The 21,953-nt window shown below is 52.5% G+C and overlaps 9 protein-coding genes across 9 annotated transcripts; 5 read left to right on the forward strand and 4 right to left on the reverse strand.

The window, feature by feature from the left end:
- Window positions 1-201: 201 nt before the first annotated feature.
- N7498_004396 (uncharacterized protein) lies at window positions 202-3,208 on the reverse strand (the record flags this gene model as incomplete). Its single annotated transcript, XM_058451458.1, has 3 exons — window positions 202-458; window positions 527-639; window positions 696-3,208. 3 exons carry the CDS (start codon window positions 3,206-3,208, stop codon window positions 202-204), a joined length of 2,883 nt encoding a protein of 960 aa, XP_058310920.1.
- Window positions 3,209-4,113: 905 nt separating this feature from the next.
- N7498_004397 (putative actin binding protein) lies at window positions 4,114-6,645 on the forward strand (the record flags this gene model as incomplete). The annotated part of the gene is made up of 4 exons (XM_058451459.1): window positions 4,114-4,309; window positions 4,361-4,548; window positions 4,617-6,494; window positions 6,562-6,645. The coding sequence occupies 4 exons, from the start codon at window positions 4,114-4,116 to the stop codon at window positions 6,643-6,645; spliced, it is 2,346 nt and encodes a 781-aa protein (XP_058310921.1).
- Window positions 6,646-6,952: 307 nt separating this feature from the next.
- N7498_004398 (HNH endonuclease signature motif containing protein) lies at window positions 6,953-8,154 on the reverse strand (the record flags this gene model as incomplete). The annotated part of the gene is made up of 5 exons (XM_058451460.1): window positions 6,953-7,243; window positions 7,305-7,598; window positions 7,652-7,758; window positions 7,806-8,006; window positions 8,076-8,154. The coding sequence occupies 5 exons, from the start codon at window positions 8,152-8,154 to the stop codon at window positions 6,953-6,955; spliced, it is 972 nt and encodes a 323-aa protein (XP_058310922.1).
- Window positions 8,155-8,953: 799 nt separating this feature from the next.
- N7498_004399 (GPALPP motifs-containing protein 1) lies at window positions 8,954-9,746 on the reverse strand (the record flags this gene model as incomplete). Its single annotated transcript, XM_058451461.1, has 2 exons — window positions 8,954-9,148; window positions 9,204-9,746. The coding sequence occupies 2 exons, from the start codon at window positions 9,744-9,746 to the stop codon at window positions 8,954-8,956; spliced, it is 738 nt and encodes a 245-aa protein (XP_058310923.1).
- Window positions 9,747-10,095: 349 nt separating this feature from the next.
- On the forward strand, window positions 10,096-11,937 carry N7498_004400 (uncharacterized protein; the record flags this gene model as incomplete). The annotated part of the gene is made up of 1 exon (XM_058451462.1): window positions 10,096-11,937. One exon carries the CDS (start codon window positions 10,096-10,098, stop codon window positions 11,935-11,937), a length of 1,842 nt encoding a protein of 613 aa, XP_058310924.1.
- A 783-nt stretch (window positions 11,938-12,720) lies between these two features.
- Window positions 12,721-15,282, forward strand: N7498_004401 (uncharacterized protein; the record flags this gene model as incomplete). The annotated part of the gene is made up of 3 exons (XM_058451463.1): window positions 12,721-13,320; window positions 13,375-15,129; window positions 15,187-15,282. 3 exons carry the CDS (start codon window positions 12,721-12,723, stop codon window positions 15,280-15,282), a joined length of 2,451 nt encoding a protein of 816 aa, XP_058310925.1.
- Window positions 15,283-15,410: 128 nt separating this feature from the next.
- Window positions 15,411-17,138, reverse strand: N7498_004402 (uncharacterized protein; the record flags this gene model as incomplete). Its single annotated transcript, XM_058451464.1, has 5 exons — window positions 15,411-15,537; window positions 15,590-16,128; window positions 16,187-16,813; window positions 16,875-16,902; window positions 16,951-17,138. 5 exons carry the CDS (start codon window positions 17,136-17,138, stop codon window positions 15,411-15,413), a joined length of 1,509 nt encoding a protein of 502 aa, XP_058310926.1.
- A 1,284-nt stretch (window positions 17,139-18,422) lies between these two features.
- Window positions 18,423-20,510, forward strand: N7498_004403 (putative plasma membrane antiporter; the record flags this gene model as incomplete). Its single annotated transcript, XM_058451465.1, has 9 exons — window positions 18,423-18,477; window positions 18,534-18,602; window positions 18,663-18,763; window positions 18,810-18,983; window positions 19,034-19,419; window positions 19,475-19,523; window positions 19,572-19,938; window positions 19,985-20,086; window positions 20,143-20,510. The coding sequence occupies 9 exons, from the start codon at window positions 18,423-18,425 to the stop codon at window positions 20,508-20,510; spliced, it is 1,671 nt and encodes a 556-aa protein (XP_058310927.1).
- A 573-nt stretch (window positions 20,511-21,083) lies between these two features.
- N7498_004404 (MAPEG family protein) lies at window positions 21,084-21,672 on the forward strand (the record flags this gene model as incomplete). The annotated part of the gene is made up of 3 exons (XM_058451466.1): window positions 21,084-21,088; window positions 21,133-21,425; window positions 21,473-21,672. 3 exons carry the CDS (start codon window positions 21,084-21,086, stop codon window positions 21,670-21,672), a joined length of 498 nt encoding a protein of 165 aa, XP_058310928.1.
- Between the last annotated feature and the right edge of the window lie 281 nt (window positions 21,673-21,953).

The following is a 21,953-nucleotide window of genomic DNA, read 5'->3' on the forward strand; positions in this document are numbered from 1 at the left end:
CCTCTCCTCGTCTAATCGTGAATCAGAAAAGTGTTGATCCATTCAATCGCCCTAGCCTCGGCATCACTAGTCGCCCAAGTAAAGTACCGAGAGACGCACCAAGTGGCTGCGCCTAAATCACCGAAATTGCAACGAGAGAAAAACCCGAAATCGGCTTCACAGAAGACCCGAAGCCGCACATATTGTCCCATTCAGTGGTAATTAATGATTGTGGTCATCCGCGGACTGCTGAGAAAGCCTACTTCCTCGTCGAACCGATTCATGCACAATACCAGGGAAGATCTTCTGCTCCGGTAACCCGTCTGCTCCCAGAGTACTACTGCTGGGAGACGAAGAAAGCTCGGGGAAGGGCGTCACATGGGTAATCCCTGAATCAGGACGAAGGCCGTTGGCATTGTTCGCCGTCGAAGGGGCTTGGCATGGCTCATTGGACCCGGGTTGCGAGACAGATTCCGAAGCTGATTACTTTGAATGAGCGACTGCGAGATTCTTGTAGAGCAGATTGATGGTTCAATATCAGACATACCTTGAGTCTCGGACGGGGGCCCCTTAACAGAACCTTGCTTGGCGGTATGAAGCAAGCCAGGGGCCAAGGTATTTCTTTCTTCGGCGGCGGCGCCTTCGGAATATCGTTCAATTCTGGGGATAGAACGTTAGCATTCTATTCCCTACGGTTCCTTCCGGTCACGACTCACAGTGATAATTCTGCCACGAGAGTCTCGTGCCTAAACGCTTCACGGATGTCGGGAACATTGCTCTTTGCGACATTATTGCCAGCCACCCCGCGGGCGCTGCAGTTCGAGCCCAGCCATCTCTGCTTCAACGGTAGCTCGAATCCACTCTGGTCGACGGAATGTTTCGCCAGTTCACACATGTCGACGGCACTGAATTTGTAGATTTGTGCAGCCACCGAATACTCTTCAATGAGAGGCTCCTTGGTGAAAGCGAACTGTAGTGGATCGTCGGTGGACAGGGACACATTCAGCCCACGCTTGAAGAAGCTGGCACAAGGATTCTTGTCGTATGTGAGGAACAGGGCGTTGTTACTGAGCGGCGACATGGCAATACCGATCTGGTTCAAGTAGTACAGGTACTGCAGCAGGGGCACCTTGCGCAGCAAGATGCCATGACTGATGCTATGGCAGCAAAGGAAGCCCACGGCCAGGTGGTCCGGGTCACCGGCTTCACCGCAATGGGGCCGCAAGGCAAAGGTGTTGAAGCCCCGGCGTCGACGCCATTGGTTGAGAGAGGCGATGTTGGCGAACATAAAGTAGAGCCAGTAACTGTAAGGCGGGTTTTGCTTGGTATTCCATTCCCGCGGGATCGGATACTTCCGATACAGTCGACGCTCGGCTTTGCTCTCGTCATCCACACTGTCGAATCCGACAACGCGCTGTAAGAAGATGTGAAGCTTAGGGTGACTCGAGGGGTCCCTGGTCACTTCAAACAAGGGTTGGAATACGTTCGAGATGACCTGCTCATAGTTTTCCATCATCCCGCTCGACTTATACACGTCGTACAGACGCGGTACTTGAATCAGCCAGCGAACATTGGGGGAGAACAACTTGTTGTCCACCACCCAGGCGGCCAGCTTGTCCCATTCCTGGAGAGATCGCCCGTAGATCGAGATCCGCCACTCGACCATCTGGTATTTGCTGGATTCCAGGTCGGAGATCACTTCTTTGGTGATCTCCGCGAGATAACGGCCCTTGATGTAGTTGTCCGTCTTCAAGAAAATCTCACGGAGTCGGGACTCTCCCACCGGGTTGTACTTGAGGTTGAATTTGTCGAACCGATGGAAAGAGTCGGTGTGCGCGTGCATATCCAAGGTATCAATGCTGAGGTCATAGGCAGTGAGGTTGATACTCTCAAAGACCTCCCTGAGAGTGAGATGCTTTCCGTCTCGGAAGAGGACCACCTCGTCGGGTGACTTTCTCATCTTACTTTTGATGAAGCGGAGCAAATGCTTTTGGTTCATGCATGCTGAATGATGAACGTGAGTGTCCACTTTGCGCACGTTGTAGAAATCTCGATGCGGGACTTTCTTGCTGTCGGCGATCTCTTGATATTCATTCAGCAGCGTATAGAGCTGGAACTTGCCCTCCAAATAGGACAGACGCTTGAAAGCAAAGCTCTTGGTCGGGCCATCGGTGGAGACATCTACTACGGCATCCAAATCCATGTAAAAGTCACGCAGCGAGGGAATATCAACCAACGGCTCGTGACGGTCCGCAGCGGCCTCCGACTCGTACACCTGATACACACTATTGCGGTCCAATCGGTAGGTGCAAGAAGACTCGCCGGGGATTGTCACTTCAGCCATGTCGAAATCCTCTCCGATATCCTCTCCCATCTTTCGCCTCTTCTCCGGTATCACATCGGACGGGCCACCGACGTAGCCGGGTTGATATTCCTTGCCATCATCCCAAGCTGGCTCGGGAGGCGGAGGGTAGAGATCCCAGCCGGGTTGATCTCGTGGATCATCGCCCGGCCGTTGAAGTGACAGCGCCATGTACTTTGATCGCAAATCCAAAAGACCCTTGATCTTGCGGTAGATGGTCTTCAATTCGGCCGTCACAGCATCGCCACCCGGCGCAAACCCAGCCCCCTGGGACATGCCAATACCTAGGCCGGAATTTTGAAGACTCTCGGCCGCTGACGAATGGGGCCCTTGATTAGTCTGCGCGGCTTGGGCAGCTCCCAAGGACACGGCGTGGTTCCGCGCCGTGTGGTCCGCCAGATGGCTGTCCTCGCCCTGGTGCATCCCATAGGCTCCATTATAAGACGAGGGTCCCAAGTTCCATTCTGGTTCGAAAGTCGTGGAACCTTTTGGAGCTGCGTGGTCCTTGTTCTGGGGGCTGAAGTCCGAGGCCATCGCCCTTTCCTCGTGGTCGGTAGCGGAACGCCCCGCGGGCGCCGGGCTGGGAGGCACGGTGTTATCGGCGCTCTTCGTGGACAGCTGGTGGTGCTGGTAGAAGAGTTTGGCCTCGGCGTGACTCATAGACTTCTCGTAGGCATAATCGTAGGTGGCCGTCTTCTGCTGTTGATCGCGAGGCAGGATGTCGGCGCCCGATTCCTTAGACTCCGGGTCCTCGTAGACGGGGGTACTCGCCGAGCTGTCGAGGAAGTCAAGGAATCGGAGGGACTCATTGTTGGGTGTGCTGGCATTGAGATCAAGACCGAGCTTGTCGGACCCGGAAGACCCCATGACTCTGTTCTTTGCGTTCCGCCGTGCGTTAACTAAAAAATGCGAAGAATAGATTTGAAGCGGGGAGGACAAGCGGCGGAGGAAAAAGGACTATCGATCCATGATGGGAGGACAAGGGAGAATGAGAGATCTATATTTTCTGCCCCTTGTGATCCAGTGATCCACACCCCGGTGAGTCTCGGTGGATCCTGTGACTGATAAGTTGCGACTGCAGTCAAAAATGGTAAACAATGCTTAATGCATCCCGATCTATCTTGCACGTGGCTGTAGCATGATTGCAGAGCTAATAAAATTCATCTATGGACTAAGCCGAGACTCGATGTTGAAGCTCGGTGATGACGTGTACCTGCGTGAATCGCGGCCACTGTTCTCTTTTCATTCATTCATTTTTTTTTCCCTGTGAATACTTTTCTAAACGTCTTTCTAGATGTTATTCTGAAATACTTTTTTTATGTCGAACTATGTAACATGTCACCGCTAGAAATCGGGTTTCCCCAGTGGCCGCGATTCACGTAGAGATGAAGCTCCGAGTGGACCCCTCCGCCTCCCAGGCGACCGTCATTCCTCCGCCTTATAACTCTCCCCTCACACTTCTCACTACATTTGACCCATCTTCACTAACACTGACTCCCCTGCCTACCTTGACTCCTACCCCATTACTTTGACAACTACTTTGACTCCCTTCTGTTCTCAACCCTTTTGTAAGTGCCGAGATCTCTCCGCCTACGTCAGCCTTCCCCCCTCTTCCCCTCTCATCTCCGCCCCCTTTGTGTACGTGGGAGCTTCCACGTTGGCCCCGCCACACCGACCCCTCCACACGGGATTTTAATTGACCACGATATACTTGATTAGCTATCTTTCCTTGGGGCTCCTGATATCCTACCCTCTCGGTTCTTCCAGAAGCCATGGCGTCCCTCAACCTCTCAGCCAACGGGCCTTCGATATCCAAAAGCTACCAGTCCGTGGTAAACGCGTCACTCAACCCTACATCGAAAACCTACGCCCAATGGGTCGTCTACTCAGTCTCGACCCCGTTGGTCAATGCCTTTCAGCAGGATGCGGGTAACAAAGAGAGTGTGCTGAAGGTCCAAACCTCGGGAGGTCCGTCGTCGATGTGAGATCTGTTGGGTTCGCTGCTGACGGTTTTTGCAGATGGTGAATTGGATGATCTTATTGAAGAGTTCTCGGAGGGACGAGTTCAGTTTGCCTATGTGAAGGTGATAGACCCCAACACGGGCTTGCCCAAGAACGTCCTCATTGGGTGGTGCGGTGAAGGTGTCCCAGAACGGACCAAAGGTTACTTTACCAGCCATCTCGCCAGCGTGTCCAAGTTTCTACATGTGAGGAGACCCTCCCGGCATTCCGGCAACTCAACTGGCGGCCATACTGATAGCGGTCCTCGATTTAGGGTTATCATGTCCAGATCACGGCCCGGGCTGAAGGCCATCTGACCCCCGAGGGTATCATCCAGCGAGTGGCCGACTCCTCAGGCTCGAAGTACTCGGCGGATTCGCAGGCCCCCGTTTCCTCCGGCTCGACATCCACCGGCCCTCCTCCCATTGCCAGCAAGCCCGTCTTCACACCCACCAGGTCAGGTGGCATCGTTCCGACTCCGGCACCACGTCCCAAGCCTGCTACTACATCCAATGTTGATGATGATGGTTGGGGCGCCGATGCGCCTCCGGTGACTCGGACTCAGCTTGAGAAGGTCCAATCTGCGTATCAGCCTACCCGCGTGAACCTGCAACAACTCAAGAATGAGAACCAGACTCCTGCTAACCAGCCGGCCCCTGCTCCCTCCGAGGATCGAGGTGATGTCGTCCGGGGCGGTTACCAGCCGATAGGTAAGGTGGACATTGCAGCAATCCGGAGGCAGGCCGCCGAGTCTGGCCGGACACAAGACGATCGCCCGGCACCTGTAAAGGGATCTTACGAACCGGTCGGCAAAGTGGACATTGCCGCCATCCGCGCCAGAGCCCAGAAGCCCGAAGGTGCTGGTGATAGCTCCCCAGCCGTACCCAGCCCGGTATCTCGGAACGAGCCCGTCTCTCTCCCTGAACGCCCAGTCATGAACCAGGAGGCCGAGCGCCTGACCACGCTGCCCAAGCCCAAGGTTGCGAACAAGTTCGGTGGCGGCCCTTCCTTTGGCGGCACGAAACCACCTCTCCCAGCTAGCTCCAGCGTACCTGCTGTGGCGCCGCAGGTTGGCAGTGCCAGCCGAACCTTTGCTGATCAGGGAGGAAAAACCCCGGCGCAGCTGTGGGCAGAGCGTAAAGCCAGGGAGCGTGGAGAGGCTCCCGCTCCCGCTTCCACTGATACGGAGCCGATCCAGAGCCAGACCAGTGGACAGGGTGAATGGAGGAGCTCATATGCCGGCAAGTCATGGGCGCCTGTGCAGACGGTTAAGGACATGCCTGTCCCCCAGGCTGTCGACGCAAGGGCTGCCGATTCCCAGGAAACAGAGGCTCCAGAGCCATCGTCTCACGTTGGAGGCATCCGCGATCAATTTGCCCACTCGACTCCCGCGGAAGCACCTGCTCCGCCCGTTCCCCAGGCCAGTCGTCCTGTTCCCGTCCCCGGACTGGCCACCGAACCGTCTGAGCCCGAGCCCGAGCCCGAGCATGATGCTCAGCAAGTTCTGCCCACCCCGCCGCCGCAACCTCGCTCACCAACGCCCCCTACTCCGCCTGTGCGCGAGAGCTCACCCATCCAAGTCGCTATGCCTGTTGGCCGAGGCGTGACGGATGCCCATGAGGAGCAGAATTCGCCGCCTCCCGCCATGCCTGTCCAGAGTCTCCAGGAGGCCGTTCCGGACGAGCAGGACCTTGAGGATGATACTCATGATATTGGTCGGGCTGCCGCGGAAGCTACCGTTGATGACCAGTCGCTCGGTGGACAGCGCGCTCTGGTGAAGTATGACTATGAGATTGGTGAAGACAATGAAATTGAACTTCGAGAAGGTGAATATGTCACCGAGATCCAGCAAGTCGACGAGGACTGGTGGCAGGGGAAGAATGCCGAGGGTAAAACCGGTCTTTTCCCTGCTGTCTACGTGGAGCTTGTGGATGACGAGCAGCCCGCCGCCTCCCACGGTCAAACTCACTTTGCGGAAGCCGAACCTGAGCCCGTGCCCGAGCCCGAGCCCGAACCCACGCCTGCTCCCGCCGCTGTTCCAGAGCCCGCCGCTGCCAGCTCCAAGGGCCACACTGCCAAGGCGCTTTACGACTACGAGGCCGCAGAAGACAACGAGCTCAGCTTCCCCGAAAATGCCACGATCGAGGATATCGTAAGTAAACCTTCTTTCTTCATATTTGAACCCCCTTCTGTGGCATAGTGCTAATCTTGATACATAGCAATTCCCCGATGATGACTGGTGGTATGGAAAGTACAATGGTGCGGAGGGCCTGTTCCCGGCCAACTACGTGGAGTTGAACTAGGAAGACAGACAAAAGATTGTGTGTAAATAGCTTGACCCGAGACTGCTACCTAACTATGGTATATCGATCCAACTATCAAACTGTATATCTATAACCTTGAAGTGTTTATCTAGATGCTAGTATTGTTCGACATGAATATCCGCACCATTCCTGGTTGTCGCATACCTGCCCTATGTACCGGCTAACCGCTGCCACGTCTTGGCTTTTTCTTTCAGATTAGATACTATTATTTCTGAGCTGATAGCAATTCGATGCACGAATGTCATGACATGATCTTGGGAATTCAATTTGGGTATTTCAAATGCATCTAAGCCACCAGTTCTCCGAGACGTGTGAAGAGCTCTACCTCCATTCTTTCGCCGGCATCTGGCTGCTCGAGAATTTGCCCTACATCGTCGCTGCCGAGATCTTCTTCCCATGACGACCGAGGCTCAGCATTGCCTTTCATACTGCGGTACACACACATTCTCAGATGCCAGCGCAGAAGATCTGCACTGACGCGGTTATTTGGGTTAGTACCATTTCTGGCAGAGCTCCTGAGGCGTTCCCCGCCGAGTTCTCTTGGATCTGCGCTGAAACAGATTATTTGGTAGCCGGCCTAGATTTATAACATATTAGCCTCAATCAAACATAAAAAACAATAATTTAATATCTCTTACATCTGGATCCACCCCTAATAGGAACTCATCGAACATTTGATGGACAGCGGCATCGAGGAAAAGCCCATTCTGGGGGGAGTAAAGGCCACTGTCCCCAATTTGGTTTGCAGGACTAGGATCGGTAATGTAACGTCTGTAGTTGGCTCGGTTCCATTCTACAAGCTGGCTTGTAGGGAATATATGGGAGGCTTGTAGACCCCCATATGGATTGGTGGGAGTTGAGAACGTAGGGACAGCGTTAGTGATTGCGCAAGCGGTGTCTCGTGCACTAACGCTTCTTCGGAACTGTGACTGCTGTAAAGGCTATTAGCTTTGCTATAATATACGCATTCCTAGAGTTAACTTACCAACCGGTCCCTTTCACGTTGTCCTTGAGACTGGGTGCTCCGGTCCCAGGTGGTGACACGGCGTGGTGCTCGCTCGGGGGTGAGTTGGATCGTGATCGGGGTTCGGTCTAGTAAATATTAGAGACTGTGGTACCTATAGGTATAGTACACGTACTTTGGTGATCAAGAACAATATAATTGCCCGGGGCGACGAGGGTTTGGCTGTCTTCACGAGGCACATAGCCGCCTAGCGTCCCATTTTGGAGGAGAGAAAATAATGACCACGTTTGCTGGCTGGGTATGATGAAAATCATACTGCAGTAGCGGTACAGCATCTGGTAAGTCACGTAGATTCGATCCGAGTTGACTTGTAATGCTATGTTGGCGTTAATGATCAGTTTGTTTTTGTTCCCGTGTATACAGCCTTTGGGTATGTATTGCTTACAAGCAAGTATGGTTCCATCATTGTCATAAACACGGACGTTATGATCGAGGTCCCATGGGTCTTGGAGAACTCGTGCCATCTTGGCAAGATGGGTGTGCGCGAGAGCAGAAAACCCGGGGGAAAGGGAAATGGAGCTTCGTCAATCCAGCAGATGCGAAGTACGGCACAGATGTAGGAGGAGCCCGCGAGGAAGGGGATTGGATTGGAAGGAGATAAAACGTGTTGGATCCCGCCGCAGGGAGAGAGGGAAGGAGGTGAATGGATGAATGGGACAATCGGAGAGATGAGGAGGCAGAAACTAGTATAAGGTGCGGTTCATCACTCCAATGGCTGGAAACTTCCAGGTCGCCTCACCGGCTTATACTTCCGATGAGATGATGTTTACGAGTAAACTATATAATGTGAGCGTAGGGGCACCATCATGGGAATAGCCGAAAAGCCCACATGCTGCAGACCATGAAGCAAGCAGCCTATAGTTATGATACAGTGGACCCTCGAATCCCTTGTAGTCGTGGAGGTGGTCAACACAAAGGGCCTCTCGTTTCACGCCACACCACCTTTGTGGGACCAACTCCTATAAGCTCCAGCGCTACCGGCATTCGTCCACTCGCAAACCTATTCCCGCGAATATCAAAGAGCTAGAAGCAAAATCCTGAATATATACATCGGACCCGACATCACATGAAACGACAGAAAGAGACCGAGCACATACCCGGTAGTAATGAAGTCGGCAATGAGCCACTGAGGATAGGTTTAGATTCTGCTTTTGATTGAAGTGGTTCCAAAATCCAAGAGGTCTCACAAGAAAGCAGCCATATCTGACTGGGAACCGGAGATAGAAGGCAGAATGTAGCAGAATGTAGATTAGATATCGAATTTCAGAGAAACGCGCCCTTGCTGAAGCGCGAACTATAGTCGCTTGCTTTATTCACCATTTCCCGCCGCTTCGCATTGGAGATTTTGGATGAGATTGCCATGTCCTTCTCGCGGTCAAATGCACGCGCACTGGGATCGTCGTCCTCCTCCTTGCGTGCTTCGGCACTCTCAAGGCGGCTGTTCTTTCCGCTCTGTTCCTGTAGCAAGCATAAGCACTGGGGCCAGTAGCCATGACGACGAAGGGGTACTCACTTTGTACTTTTTGATCCTCTCTTCCATGGACTTGTCTCTAGCCGTGCTGGAGGCTTTGGGTTGCTTGGCGTCACCGGATGGTGTGCCGACTCCCATCACAGCATCTCCCAGCCGTCTCATCCTCTCCTCCGGAGTCTCTACCCACGAGGAATCGACTTCTTTTGAGCCTCCCGAGCGGGCAGAACGGCCTGTATTGAATTTTCGGTTCCGGATCTGCGTAGGGTCGATCTTGTTTGCCCAGTCGCTCCCGTCGGGGGGCGCCAGCATCCATTGATCACGCTGACTCTCCTTCTTCTCGCGGGCTGGCGCATCTGATTGACCGACCGGCTGTTCCACGGGCGCTATCGACGTGCCGGCAGGAGGAGGCAGACTGGGGCCGAAGTCGTCGTCGCTTTCGCTGTCCGATTCGCTGCCGGAGGTTTCGTGATCAGGTTGCGCCGATGCAGACGGGGGCAACGAAGGCCCAATCACTCTTTTTTTGGGGGCATTGGATTGAGTGTCGCCATCCTCCCCGTCGAATTTACGCTTCTCGGTCGGTTCCATTGGGAGGTTAGCGGTAGAAAGAAGAAGCCGAAGCCGAAGCCGAAGTCGCTATCTTATCTTTCTGATGTCATTTGCGGTGAAGGGACTCGGAAGCTCCGTACGCGTGGAAGTCTCCCGTTCCCCCGCCCTTTACCTTGTCAACATCACCTTCATCTTGGATCTGGGAGTTTGGACGCTGTAGTTCATGCTCTCTGTCATTCCAGTCTCGACCTTCATTCAATCGATTTTGATACTCTCAGGTGCCGTAGCCCACGGGTGGGCGGAACCTCGCACCAGGCCCTCCGCTCTTTGGGCTCATCGTCGATTCTACTAGAGCATGGTGTATTCACATTTACGCCCACGATAAAAAATGGGTGGCCAGCCCTCCCAGGGGGAGCTTCAACCACCCCGGGAAGAGCAATCTGGAACGACGGAGCACAAGACATCGAACAACCCCGAATCCTCAGTCTTATCACCTACCGGTCAAACAGTTGCGAGTGGCCAACAAGACACAGCTCATGCCTCGAGGGACCCCGAGTCTTCTCCACGTCCCCGGAAGTTCCTAGCGCAACCGATCGAAACTTCGTCGCGCAGCTCTCAAACCCGACCAACACCGAATACAGACAGTCCAGGGGACCATGAAGATGGCTCCAATGCCTCTTCAAAGAACACGGCGCAGTCGGACGAAAAACAGCCCCGTCGACGGTTTCTACCACAGCCGATTGAGACAACAAAGTCAAACAATCAAGGAGCTCCGTCACGAGCGCAAACACCGGAGCAGAACTCTCCGGTCGGCCCAAGAAGGTTCAAGCCCGACCTGATTGAAACAGACCGTCGCTCCGTCAAAGGAAAATCAGAAGAGCTTTCTCGTGGGTCAGGTTCTCTTAGTCCGAGGCCTGGAGCCTCGAGAACCATGTCCCGGATCAATCCCAGTCGCACTGCCTATACCGAGCTGCCCGAATCGAAATTCTCATACGCAAGTCTCCTTCGCCGTCAAGAGGGACGAAGGCATTCATTTCGGGTTCCTGAACTGCCGTCAATCGAGTCCAGTGGCAGTGAGGACTCTGACGAACCATCCCACTCGCCGCCGTTATCGTCCTCTTACAAATCGTCACAGAAGTTCACCGGCAATCTGAAGCCTGAAAAGATGCTCAGGGAGAGCGGTGATGGTGAATATCAAGAATACTTGCTCTCTCTAGCCGCTCGCTCGGCACAGAAGCAGCTCAGAGAGCAGGCGCTAGCCGCCTTTCCCAACGAACAAGTCTATGAGCCCGTGGATCACTTTGGCGCTGACGAGGAAGATTGGGACTCGGAGGATGATCTACGGTATCCCCAGAAACATCATCTCAAGTCTCGGCGACAGTCTTCGGCCGATCTGTCCTGGGAACTCGACTACATGCGTCACCATAAAGAAGAGGCGGAAATGCGTTTGCGGGCGATGGCTGCCTCGAAAGCTCGAGACCGGACGTCTGCTAGTAATCAATCTGCACCCAGAGCTGACGGTAAGACAATCCCACCAATGCTTGGAGACGACATCGTCTTGCCCCAGAGCCTATCCCCTAATGGGACGATGTGCGAAAAATCCACGGCCGATGGTTCGCAGGCAGCACAAGATCCTTGCAACGGCTGTGACGGCCTCTGGTGTGCCGACAGCCGACCTCAAGGTGGACGAGGTGCCGGCCTTTGGATGGGCACCTGTCGCAAGGGCGAGAGCGGAGATGGCCATGGGGACTTGCACGCGTTTTCCGGAATCATGACTCCGATGCTCCGGGGCGATGAGACAGACCTGGATAGGCTGTCGCGCTCTTCGACCTGCACGAACCTGCAGGGCATGACGAGCCAACTATCCCCGCGGCCTGATATACTCAATCTTACTCCCAAAATTCTGCAAGATGAATTCCATGACGGGTTCATCACCCAGATCTACAACTATCTATCTCTGGGCTACCCCTGTATTGCTCGCTACTACGACTATGAACTGAGCAAGATCTCAGGTATTACAGTCGAAGATCTTCGACGTGATGACCTGCACACAGATGCAAGAGGATACGTCGTTGCCCCCGATGATGGTCCTGTTACGGCGTGCACTCGATGGAGGGCTCTCCGTCGCTACATCCGTGAATGGGCTCGACAACAACCAACCATGGCAGAGGATGACACCGGGTTCGAAGCCTGGGGTATGCCAGAACGAAGAGGAAGTTGGGCAATTTGAATATATTTTTTCTTTTCTTTCTTTGTATCTATGGCAAGCATACATACCCAGCGTGTCGATTTATATAATGCTGCATTTCGGACTCCATATCGTCGGGTGATTAGCCGCTTTTGAGGTGGTGTATGTTGAGGATAAGTCTAAGATGATCCATGGCACTTACATGTAGACTTTTTGCCGTAGGGGAATTTTACAACAGGGTAAGCCCCTAATATATATGTGACGTTTCCTTCTCTTGTAGAGATAGATCAACCATGATTGTTGAACAACTTACGTGAATGAAGTTGTTGCGATCATTAAATGACATTCCATCGATGGGGCAAGTTAATATACCCAGGTAGCCATAGAATATCATCAAATTTACCAAAATAGGTAATTCAAACCGAGCTCCCGGACGATACTCCTTAAAGGAGCCCTGAGTCAGAGACAACCTTTCGTGTTAATTCTGAAACCGCTGCAGGCTTATCAATCAGATACGAAGAAAAGCTTGGCATTAATACCCGATACGGTAACTCCGAACTCGGGGAATTTCTAACTCCACCGCGCGTGGCATATCTAGTCATCTTTTCGCTGTCGTCTATTTCTCTAGACAAATCTCTGCGCGAGGATGATCAGAGAGAGAGAGAGACTGTTGGATGAAGGCAGCAGTCAACAATCCGTTCTATCGACAACACCGACAGTGCGCGCCAACGACATTGCGTCATCAATTCTGCGCGAGCCTTTTCACGATTGATCGTGAATAGCATTTCCGTCTGAGATCAGGCAACAAATTGCCAGTAAATGGAAATGGCCGACTATCAAGAGTCGCTGTCACCGGGTGAGACGGGAGAGGCCAAAGTCATCCAGCGGCGGCGACGGCCCCCGCTTTCCTGCACCGAGTGTCGTCGGCGAAAACTAAAGTGCGATCGCTCGCTTCCATGCGGGCAATGCGTTCGCTCCAAGACTGCGGCTTCGTGCGTCTTTGTTGGGCCACGGCCCGGGGCTATTTCAGAGCCCTCGCGCCATATGTCACCTCCAGTATCTCGAATGCGGATGCCTAGCGTCTCGGACGACCAGTCTGGGAACGGCGGGATGTTTGTCTTCGATTCCAAAATGGGGCCGAAGTCGAGTTCTAACCGCGTTTCCAAACGAGGTCAATCGGACGAGCTGCATGAACTCAGGAACAGACTGCGCACGCTGGAACGTGCACTGTCGAAACCGAATGCTCTCCAAACTCCAGAGACATCGGTTGGCGACTTATTTTCCGACATCGGCACATCTTTGCACAGTTCAGATGCAGCCGGCGTGGACGACCGTGTGCGCTTTCTTCCCGATGGCAGTTTCCGGGGCAAAAGGGGCAAAACTCGATATTTCGGGCGTAGCCACTACACCACAACGGTATCTTTTGTAAGTGAACCGAACACCCAACGCCGAAGTTGAATAACTGCTAAGTATGAATAGTTCCAAGATATTGGCTCATTCCTGCGACGTGGCCACAAGGGCGTCAAGGACGTGGAGTTTAACGACATGAAAAAATTCAAGTGTGAGCTCTGGTCTCGTGAAAGCCAAAGCCACCAGCGAGCCTTCAAAGAGCAGGCCTTCAATTTGAACGAAATGGTACCAGCACGAACCGTCGCGGATGAGCTGCTTCAACTGTATCTGGATAGTTTCGACTCGACCTTTCGGGTCTTGCACATCCCGACCTTTATGAAGCAGTACTCCGACTACTGGGAGAACCCTCGGAATCCAGACATGGCTTTCGTAGCCCAATTGTTAGCAGTCTTGGCAGCGGGAAGTTGCTTCCATATATCGATGGAGCCTGAAGCCCGCGAGATATACCAAACCCCAGCGATGAAGTGGATCATGGGCGTTCAGTCCTATATCTCCTGCACGTTTGTGAGCCCGGAAATCGATCTAAGGATGATCCAGACGCAGACTCTGCTGTTGATGGCTCGTCTCGGAGTTGCAAATGATGGGGATGTAGCTTGGGCTTCGTCAGGATCACTTATTCGTTCCGCAATGACGATGGGACTGCATCGCGACCCCACACGCTTCCGCAAGGGCACTCGCCCATTCTGGTGTGAGATGCGCCGTCGAGTCTGGGCGACAATCGTGGAGCTCGATTTGAAGATCTCTCTAGACCGAGGAGTGATCCCGTCAATTGACCTCGATGAAAGCGATTGCGATCCTCCGTCCAACTGGGACGACACCGATCTGATCGAAAGCATGGAGAGCAACCCGGCTCCTCTCAGCACCGCAACATATACTCGGAACTTCTACCAAACTCTTCTTTCAAAGTCATTACCGCTACGATATCACATCGCAAAGAAGATCAACGCCTTAAAATTCGATCTTTCCTACGACGAGGCCTTGCGGATAGGGGAGGAAATGCTCCGGTTTGTGAAGAACGCAGCATCACTATTCGAAGACAATGCATCTAGCATCAGCCCTTCCGACGCGACACGCCATCAATTCGCTCAGTCTATCCACATGTTCATCATGCGCAAATTTCTCCTCGCCTTACACCGACCCTTCTCACTTAGCGTTGTACGACTTCCAAAATGTTCCTACTCCCGAAAGATCTGCCTTGAAGGATCACTCGAGATTCTATCGCTGATGGAACTTCCTTCAACACCGGATGCGATTCAGTATCCACACGTCACACAACTAGGAAGCGGCATGTTCCGCGATGAAATCTTCCATGCCGCGATCACGGTCTGCGTGGAACTATCTCTACAGGCTCATGAAATGAGTCATCCCGGCTCAGCAATGGACGGAATGAACTCGAGCGTGCTGATGAGTATGGTCCAGTCTCAACAGAGCGTGATGCTACAGGGAGTCGAGCGCACTCTTCACGACTTTGGTCGACGCATCAGGGCCACTGGAACGGGATCCAAGCCTTATTTTTTTCTGACCATCGTTTTGGCCTCGGTCAAGTCCCGCATTAAAGGAGAGGACCCACTGTCCCAGGTTGAGGCTTCGTCTAAAAGGGCCGTTCGAGTCTGCCGAGGCAGATTAAACGGCCTTTCGTACTCCGATGCGCTCGCTCAGGCAGAGAATCAGCCCGCACAGGTATGCTACCTCCGTCCGAGCCTATGGAATCTCTCTGACACGTCCAAGACCCCCGTAGTCCCTGACGGACCGACTCCGATGTCCGGATCCTCGCTTGACTTGGACCTTCCTTCGCTTTTGTCAACGGGCTTTGGCGACTTTACGGTAAGACTTCCCTTCCCTATGACGATGTGAAATCAGAAATCGTGCTAACGGATACAGCCTATGGATTTGGGAGGCTGGTTTGACGGTCTGGACACCGGCAGCACAGAGCTATGGGATAATAATTTATTCGGAAACCTCCCAACCATCCCATGATCGTGCGATGGATACGTCTGAACGATTTGATAAAAAAAAGCATTTAATGATAATCTCAACTAAACCCGAAAAATCAATTTATTCAGTCTGGACGATCTAGTCTATACTCTATCATGGTACATTAAAACTTATGCATCAACGCATTCACGAGCGTTGACAGTAATTCCCGGCATCTTTTCCGGGGCCGGAAGCATGGGACGACATGATTGTTCGACGCAAAGTGCTTTCGGAAGCGCAAGCTGACTTCCAATCAACCTAAAAATTTGAGGTTAGCCCGATTTAACAACTGGAGCGGGTGTTGACTTACGCCTGATAACGCTGGATGTTCTGAATTTCCTGTGCTGCCAGCGCCTGAAGAGCAAACTGGATATCGTGAACCAGGCTATCGCAGCGACTTTGGCTGAACTCTTCGCGCACCACGACGCGCATCATGCTCATCTTCTCACAGTCCGCTGCCATCGTGTACGCGGGAACGATCCAGCCGCGTTCGCGAAGCTTGTGGGAGAGTGCGAATTCATCGAAGAAGAAGTGTTGGGCTGGACTCAGCCGGAAGGCTACGACTGGAAGGCCGTGGCCGCCACCGTCGCTCATGACGACGAATCCTTGGTCCTTGAGCTGGTCGGTGAGGTAGTCGGCCGTGTGGGTCAGGTTGCTCATGATGTCGGTGTAGCCTCTGCGTCCTAGGCGGATCATCTGATAGTACTGGGCGATGATGTGGGATGCGGGCTTCGAGAAGTTGAGAGTGAAGTTCAACTGGTCGGCGCCGAGGTAGTTGATGTTGAAGATGAGTTCTTTGGGAAGGTAGTCAACGGACCGCCAGAGTGCCCAGCCAATGCCCGGGTAGACCTTTTGAAGCATTTGTCAGTTGATGGAAATGGTTGCCGTATCTTCGAGGGTTACTCACCAGGCCGTACTTGTGACCGGAAACGTTGATCGAGACAACGTTTTGCAGTTGGAAATCCCACATCAACTTGGGGTTGACAAAAGGAGCCACGAACCCACCACTGGCAGCATCCACATGGATCGGGGTGTCGAGTCCCTTTTCGATCAGGAGATCATTGATGGCCTTGACATCCTCGTACTGCCCAGTGTACGTGGTTCCAAGGATAGCAGCGATGCCGATGGTATTCTCGTCCACCAGATCGACAGCCTGAGCCGGATCAATCACGAAGCGGGTTTCTGTGCAAGGCACCATTTTCTCTTCAATGTCAAAGTACCTCGCTGCCTTCTCCCAACAGACCTGGACACCGGTGCTCATGATGATGTTCGGACGAGACGCGTCTTTGCCCTGTGCTTTGCGCTCGTTCTGCCAGCGCTTCTTCATGGCGAGAGTGGCCAGCATGATGGCTTCCGAGGAGCCGATGCAGGCCGTTCCGACCGCGGTAGCTTTGCCGTTTATTTGCGGAGTGTGGAAGAGGTCGGCCAGGATGTTGAGACAGCGCTGCTCGATTTCCACCGACTTGGGATATTCTTCGTGGTCGATTACGTTCTTGTTCGAGGATTCGGCAATCAGTTTTTCGGCTTCGTCTTCCTGTTTAGATAGGCAATTGTTTAGAATGATAGTCCATAGCTTCAGGGTTTGAAAAGCGAACCATGTATGTGGTGACGAAACTAGCGAGACTTGACAATGTCAGTACTTTGTAGGCTCCGGGACGATGTGATACTCACTTCAACATCGGGTTTCCATCGAGGACCAGATCATCCTTGATCATGCGATAGGCAACATCTTTTGGCATCTCTTCCTGGGGGAAGCTGTTGCACGGCATGTGTTCCGAAGCAAATCGAGAGCCGTAGACATTACTGCAACTCGTCTTCGACTCGGAGAGCGACTTGGAGAAATGGTTGATGGGTGACATTTTGTTCTTTCAGATGCAATGCTGAGAAACTGAGAAGAATAATGAAATGAAACCGCAGCAATCGGCTTTCTTTTATGTTCCTGCTGGTTTCTTACTACGTCAATCTCCGAAAAAAATCACGCACCCAAGGAGTAATGTGATGAGTATGAGGGATTTTGGCCGGGCCGAAATGAAAAGGAGTCGGTGTCTGGACCGCAATAAAGGAGCTGAATCGCAGCTAGTGCTTCAGTTACTCTAGATACGGTCTCGGTGTTTACCGTTGCTCTATACTCCTCTACACGTTCCTTTCGTGCGGTGAAAGCTTATACTCCCGTCCATCAAGCCAAGGTTTCTAGAAAGGTTTGGCACTGCTCGGGCCGTTCTAAACTGCCGGCAATGGCGAATTCGAAGCACGAATCGGCGCCATGCAATATCCCTTGGGTGGCGCATTTCTGGCCCTGGATTACTGATCGGGCCGATAGTGGGCGATAGGCGGCCGCAATGTCGATCCGTGCATACGCCAGGAACCCCAAGCATGAGCCGTTGTATTTGCGCACTGTGATAGGCTCTGTGGGAGGCGCGGCCCCGTTGACGCGCAAGGAACTATGGAAAAACATGATTGTACCAAGCTTCGGTGGCTTGTCGATCAAGGAAATATAGGGTGGGTGGCCGGTCTGGAAGGCGATGCGTTTCATCCTGGCCTGATTGTTACTATTTCCAAACCTGCTTCTAGCTATTTCTAGCTATGCGCAAGAACCTGCTCGGTCTAGGTGATCCGATTGGCTCTGGCAATGGATTCAGCAAGTCTCAGTTGAAGAGTAAATTTTGGTTGCATTTCAGGCGTTGTCCGTGGTGCCCGCCCTTGCACGCGTAGTCGGCCCGGTTCACGCCCCTGTATAGCTAGCTACCCTGTCCATCAAAATAGCTTTCTGCATCGGAAATACGCTTGTTCTTTTCTACGACACATCAAAATGTTGGCAATTTACGTAGCCAAGCCTGCCAAGTCTCTGTGGCTTCTTATCACGACATCTACGGTTCAGACGGGTGACTGACAAAGGGCGCATTCTTTCCAGCAAAGATAACATCATCCTGGCATCCGGAAAACTCATTCTGCGACTGGGCCGACTTACTTGACCCAGCTGCATTACGTCTGTTCTACTCATGTCGGAAACTCACCTGTCTATTCTCTCCATGATTCCCGGACAAACCACTCTCGACAAATTGCTAGAAATCGGTCCATGAACTAGTCCTCTTGGAATGATTCACCGATCGTAACTTCTATCCCTCGCCTTTTGCGAGATTACCATGCTCCATCCCATCCTCGATATCAGCAACTTCAATGTGGTTCTCACATTCTCAGGTAAGACCTCACCCACCAACTTTTGCGAGGTTGATGGATAGTCTAACAGGGCACAGGAATATTCCTACTTGCGTTCGGGTTTCTTTCGCTCAAGGTCAAGCAGAAATGGTTTCTTGGGGAAGCCTGTATGTCGAAACCTCTTTTTTGTTTTGTTTTTTCAATCGGAACGATTTCTAATTCTTCAGTGCCATCCTTTGTGGTCGGCGCTATACTAGGGCCGTTCTGCACCAACTTGATCGACCCAGCGCGATGGAGCAATCGTGACGCACAGGGAGAGATTGCTTATGTAGGTGATACCCATTCGCTCAGTGAGTGTTTGCTGACAAGACTAGGCGATGACTCGGATGGTGATTGGACTACAAATGGTGAAAGTCGGCTATGAACTGCCGAAAAAATACCTGCGACGACGTCTGGTCGAGCTGACCATCTGTCTGCTTCCTCTCATGACAATACAATGGCTGGCCACGTCGTCGTGTATTTTGCTGCTGGTCCCTCGTGTATCCTTCGTGCGTGTCCCCCGGAAATATTCTCTCCGCAGTTGCTAACGTCCAGACAGCTGGCAGCCTTGATCATCGGATCATGTGTCATCTGTATAGACCCCGTTCTCTCGCAAGCTGTGGCGAAGGGCCCGTTCGCCGACAAGTACGTTCGAAGACACCTGCGAGAATTCATATCTGCCGAGGCGGGAGGGAATGACGGGTTTGGGTTTCCATTTTTGTTGCTTTCCATATCGATCTTGCGATATGCCGACGTGCCTCAACAGGGCATGAGCAAGCGGGACTGGATTGGAGAAACAGATACCGGACGGTTTGGAGGAGACGTCGGTCGCGCCTTGGCTCATTGGGCCGTTGAAGGGGTTCTGTACATGATCATCATGGGATCTGGGTATGGGTTGTTGGTGGGGTTTGTGAGTCGGAAGAGTTTGAACTTGGCTTCGAAGAGGTAAGATATTCAGGTCGAGTTCGGAAATCGGGGAAGTTGGCTGACGGCGATACAGGCAATGGATTGACAAGGAGAGTTTCTCCCTGTGCCCGATTGCCATTGGGGTATGCACCTTGATCTCTTTCTTTCGGTACTGAAGCTAACTTCTTTAGTTGTTTCTCGTGGGAACATGTGGCTGTTTTGGATCGGACGAGACACTGGCCTGTTTTATTGCTGGATGTGCTCTCAACTGGGATGGAAACTATCATTCAGAGGCCGAGGCACGACATGACTCGTTCAACTCCACCATCGAGACGGTATTGAACTACGGAACGTTCATCTTTATCGGGGCAAGTATGCCGTGGGACCAGCTTCACCTGCCAAAAGTCACCGGCATCACCATTTCTCGACTGGTTGTTTTGGGAGTTTTAATCTTGCTGTTTCGGCGGATTCCCGCCATTATGCTGGGATACCGATTCATGCCCAAAATCTGCAGTGACTGGAAAGAGGCTTTGTTCATGGGGTACTTTGGACCGATCGGTACGTGCATCTGTCTTGTACAAAGCTCATCGCTAACTATAAACAGGCGTGGGGGCAATTGCATACGTTGAATACGCCCGGCGACTACTCCCAGGCCCCGGGGAAAGTGACACGGAAATTAACAATCTAACTGCAGCCATGATACCCGGTAAGACAACGTCCCATAACACCGTCCCGGAACATGAACGTCCCTAACTCTGACAGTGGTGTACTGGCTCGTATGCTTCTCGATCGTCGTTCACGGCATTTCGATCCCAGCATTGAACTGCATATACAAGCTCCTCAGAGTCCCTGTCATTCGAGATCATCCAGTGGAAGTTCAGCTTCTTTCCGAGAACGAGCCCGTTCCGAATAACAGTGTTGTGAACCGACGAGGACATTCGATGATTCTCAACAACCGATTCTCTCGTGCTGAAGAGTCCGAGACTTCTCTTGCTAGTAGCCACCGGCATGAGGAGCCGGATACGATCATGCTACGGCCAAATAGTCAGCAGTATGCAGGGTCGTTGGACAGGACGTCGACCAAGGGATCCTCACACCAAATTGAGCATGAGGCAAGGGAGGTGGCTTGAGCCCGGTTCTGGAGCATGTACAATACATAGTTTTGAACAATATGAATCATTTTGGTTCTACCGCATCGAGCCCTCTATACCAGGCGCCGGGATCAATCAAATGCATTTACAATGGTCGTTCCATCTTATCCACGCCGATATTCCATGCACATGTTTAAAAGTGTAGCTACGCTCTAAAAATATCGGTGCCTTTAGATCATATAGTCATAGTCAAGTACAGACAAATGCCTCATGGGTGGATGGCAGCCTACGATATATTCCAGGCAATGCTGCCAACCTTGGACCTGAAACCTTGCAATGGACCTCGGTAGTCACGTAGGAACCCACGGTTGGGGAACATAGCCCCGCAACCATAGCAACTCTGGAAAGACGAATTGTATTCTGAAAACCCCTGGAGAATATTTCCTTTGCAAAAATTGCGATCATCACGTTCGGGGGAACTCAGAGCTCGAGGATCGGCAAAACATGACCTCATCTTCCTCGGTCGACACGGATCCACATGCGACCATTCGGTTATATTAAACAATTCCCCAGAGCTCCAACTCCTCAACGACTTTACCAATCACTTCCATCATGTCGTACGTGTCCCTTTCCCGGGAAAAGTCTCCGCTAACATTCGCAGTTCCATCCTCAACACCCTCGGCCTCCGCGCCGCCCCCGGCGAACAGGCTCCAAACTTCGCTGCCGGCTTTCTCGTGGCCAATTTTTTTTTCGCGTACGCTTTGATGAGCACTCGCGGCACAAAGACGCTCCTTGGTATCGACAACAACGTCGCGCCCCGTGAGGACCTCTCCAAGTACGGCGAAGCTGCCGTTAAGGCGGGCAAGATCAGCCAGCGCACTCTGAACAAGTTGAAGCGGCAGGAGGCGGCGCATGCCAATGCCGTCGAGGGGTATCCCCTGTTCGTGGCAGCGAGTATGTCCCCATGATAAATTGGTACGGTCGCATGCTAACAGAGATAGTGCTGCTGTCGGTTGTTGCCGGCGTTCCTCATGAAACCATCAACACTATCGGTGTGTGGTATACCTTGTCGCGTGTCGCGTACAGCCTGTGTTACTCGTACATCGAATCGGTTGGTCCCAGCTACCTCCGCTCTGTGGTTTGGTGGTCTGGTAACATTAGCTGCATCACCGGACTGGTGCTGGCTGGCAAGAAGCTGTAAACGCTCTGGGTGTTGCACATATGGACTCGATGATTATACCCAACTGTCAATAGAGGCCGTTGTTTACAATGTCTCGGCTTTGACTTTTATATATCCAGGATAATATTTGGAGCAGCAAATAGATGAAGTGCAGCAAATAGATGAAATTGCTTACGACTAGCCACCTTACTACACGCACTCGTACATGCAGGCCTTGATTGGTGGAAGAACCATGTCCAACGCGCACAATTCACCATCACCAAGTTCAGACGGTAGAATCTTTCCCAATTGTAAATGACGCG

Source organism: Penicillium cinerascens, assembly GCF_028974065.1.
Source record: "Penicillium cinerascens strain IBT 15544 chromosome Unknown contig_24_segment0_segment0, whole genome shotgun sequence".
Lineage (NCBI taxonomy): Eukaryota > Fungi > Ascomycota > Eurotiomycetes > Eurotiales > Aspergillaceae > Penicillium > Penicillium cinerascens.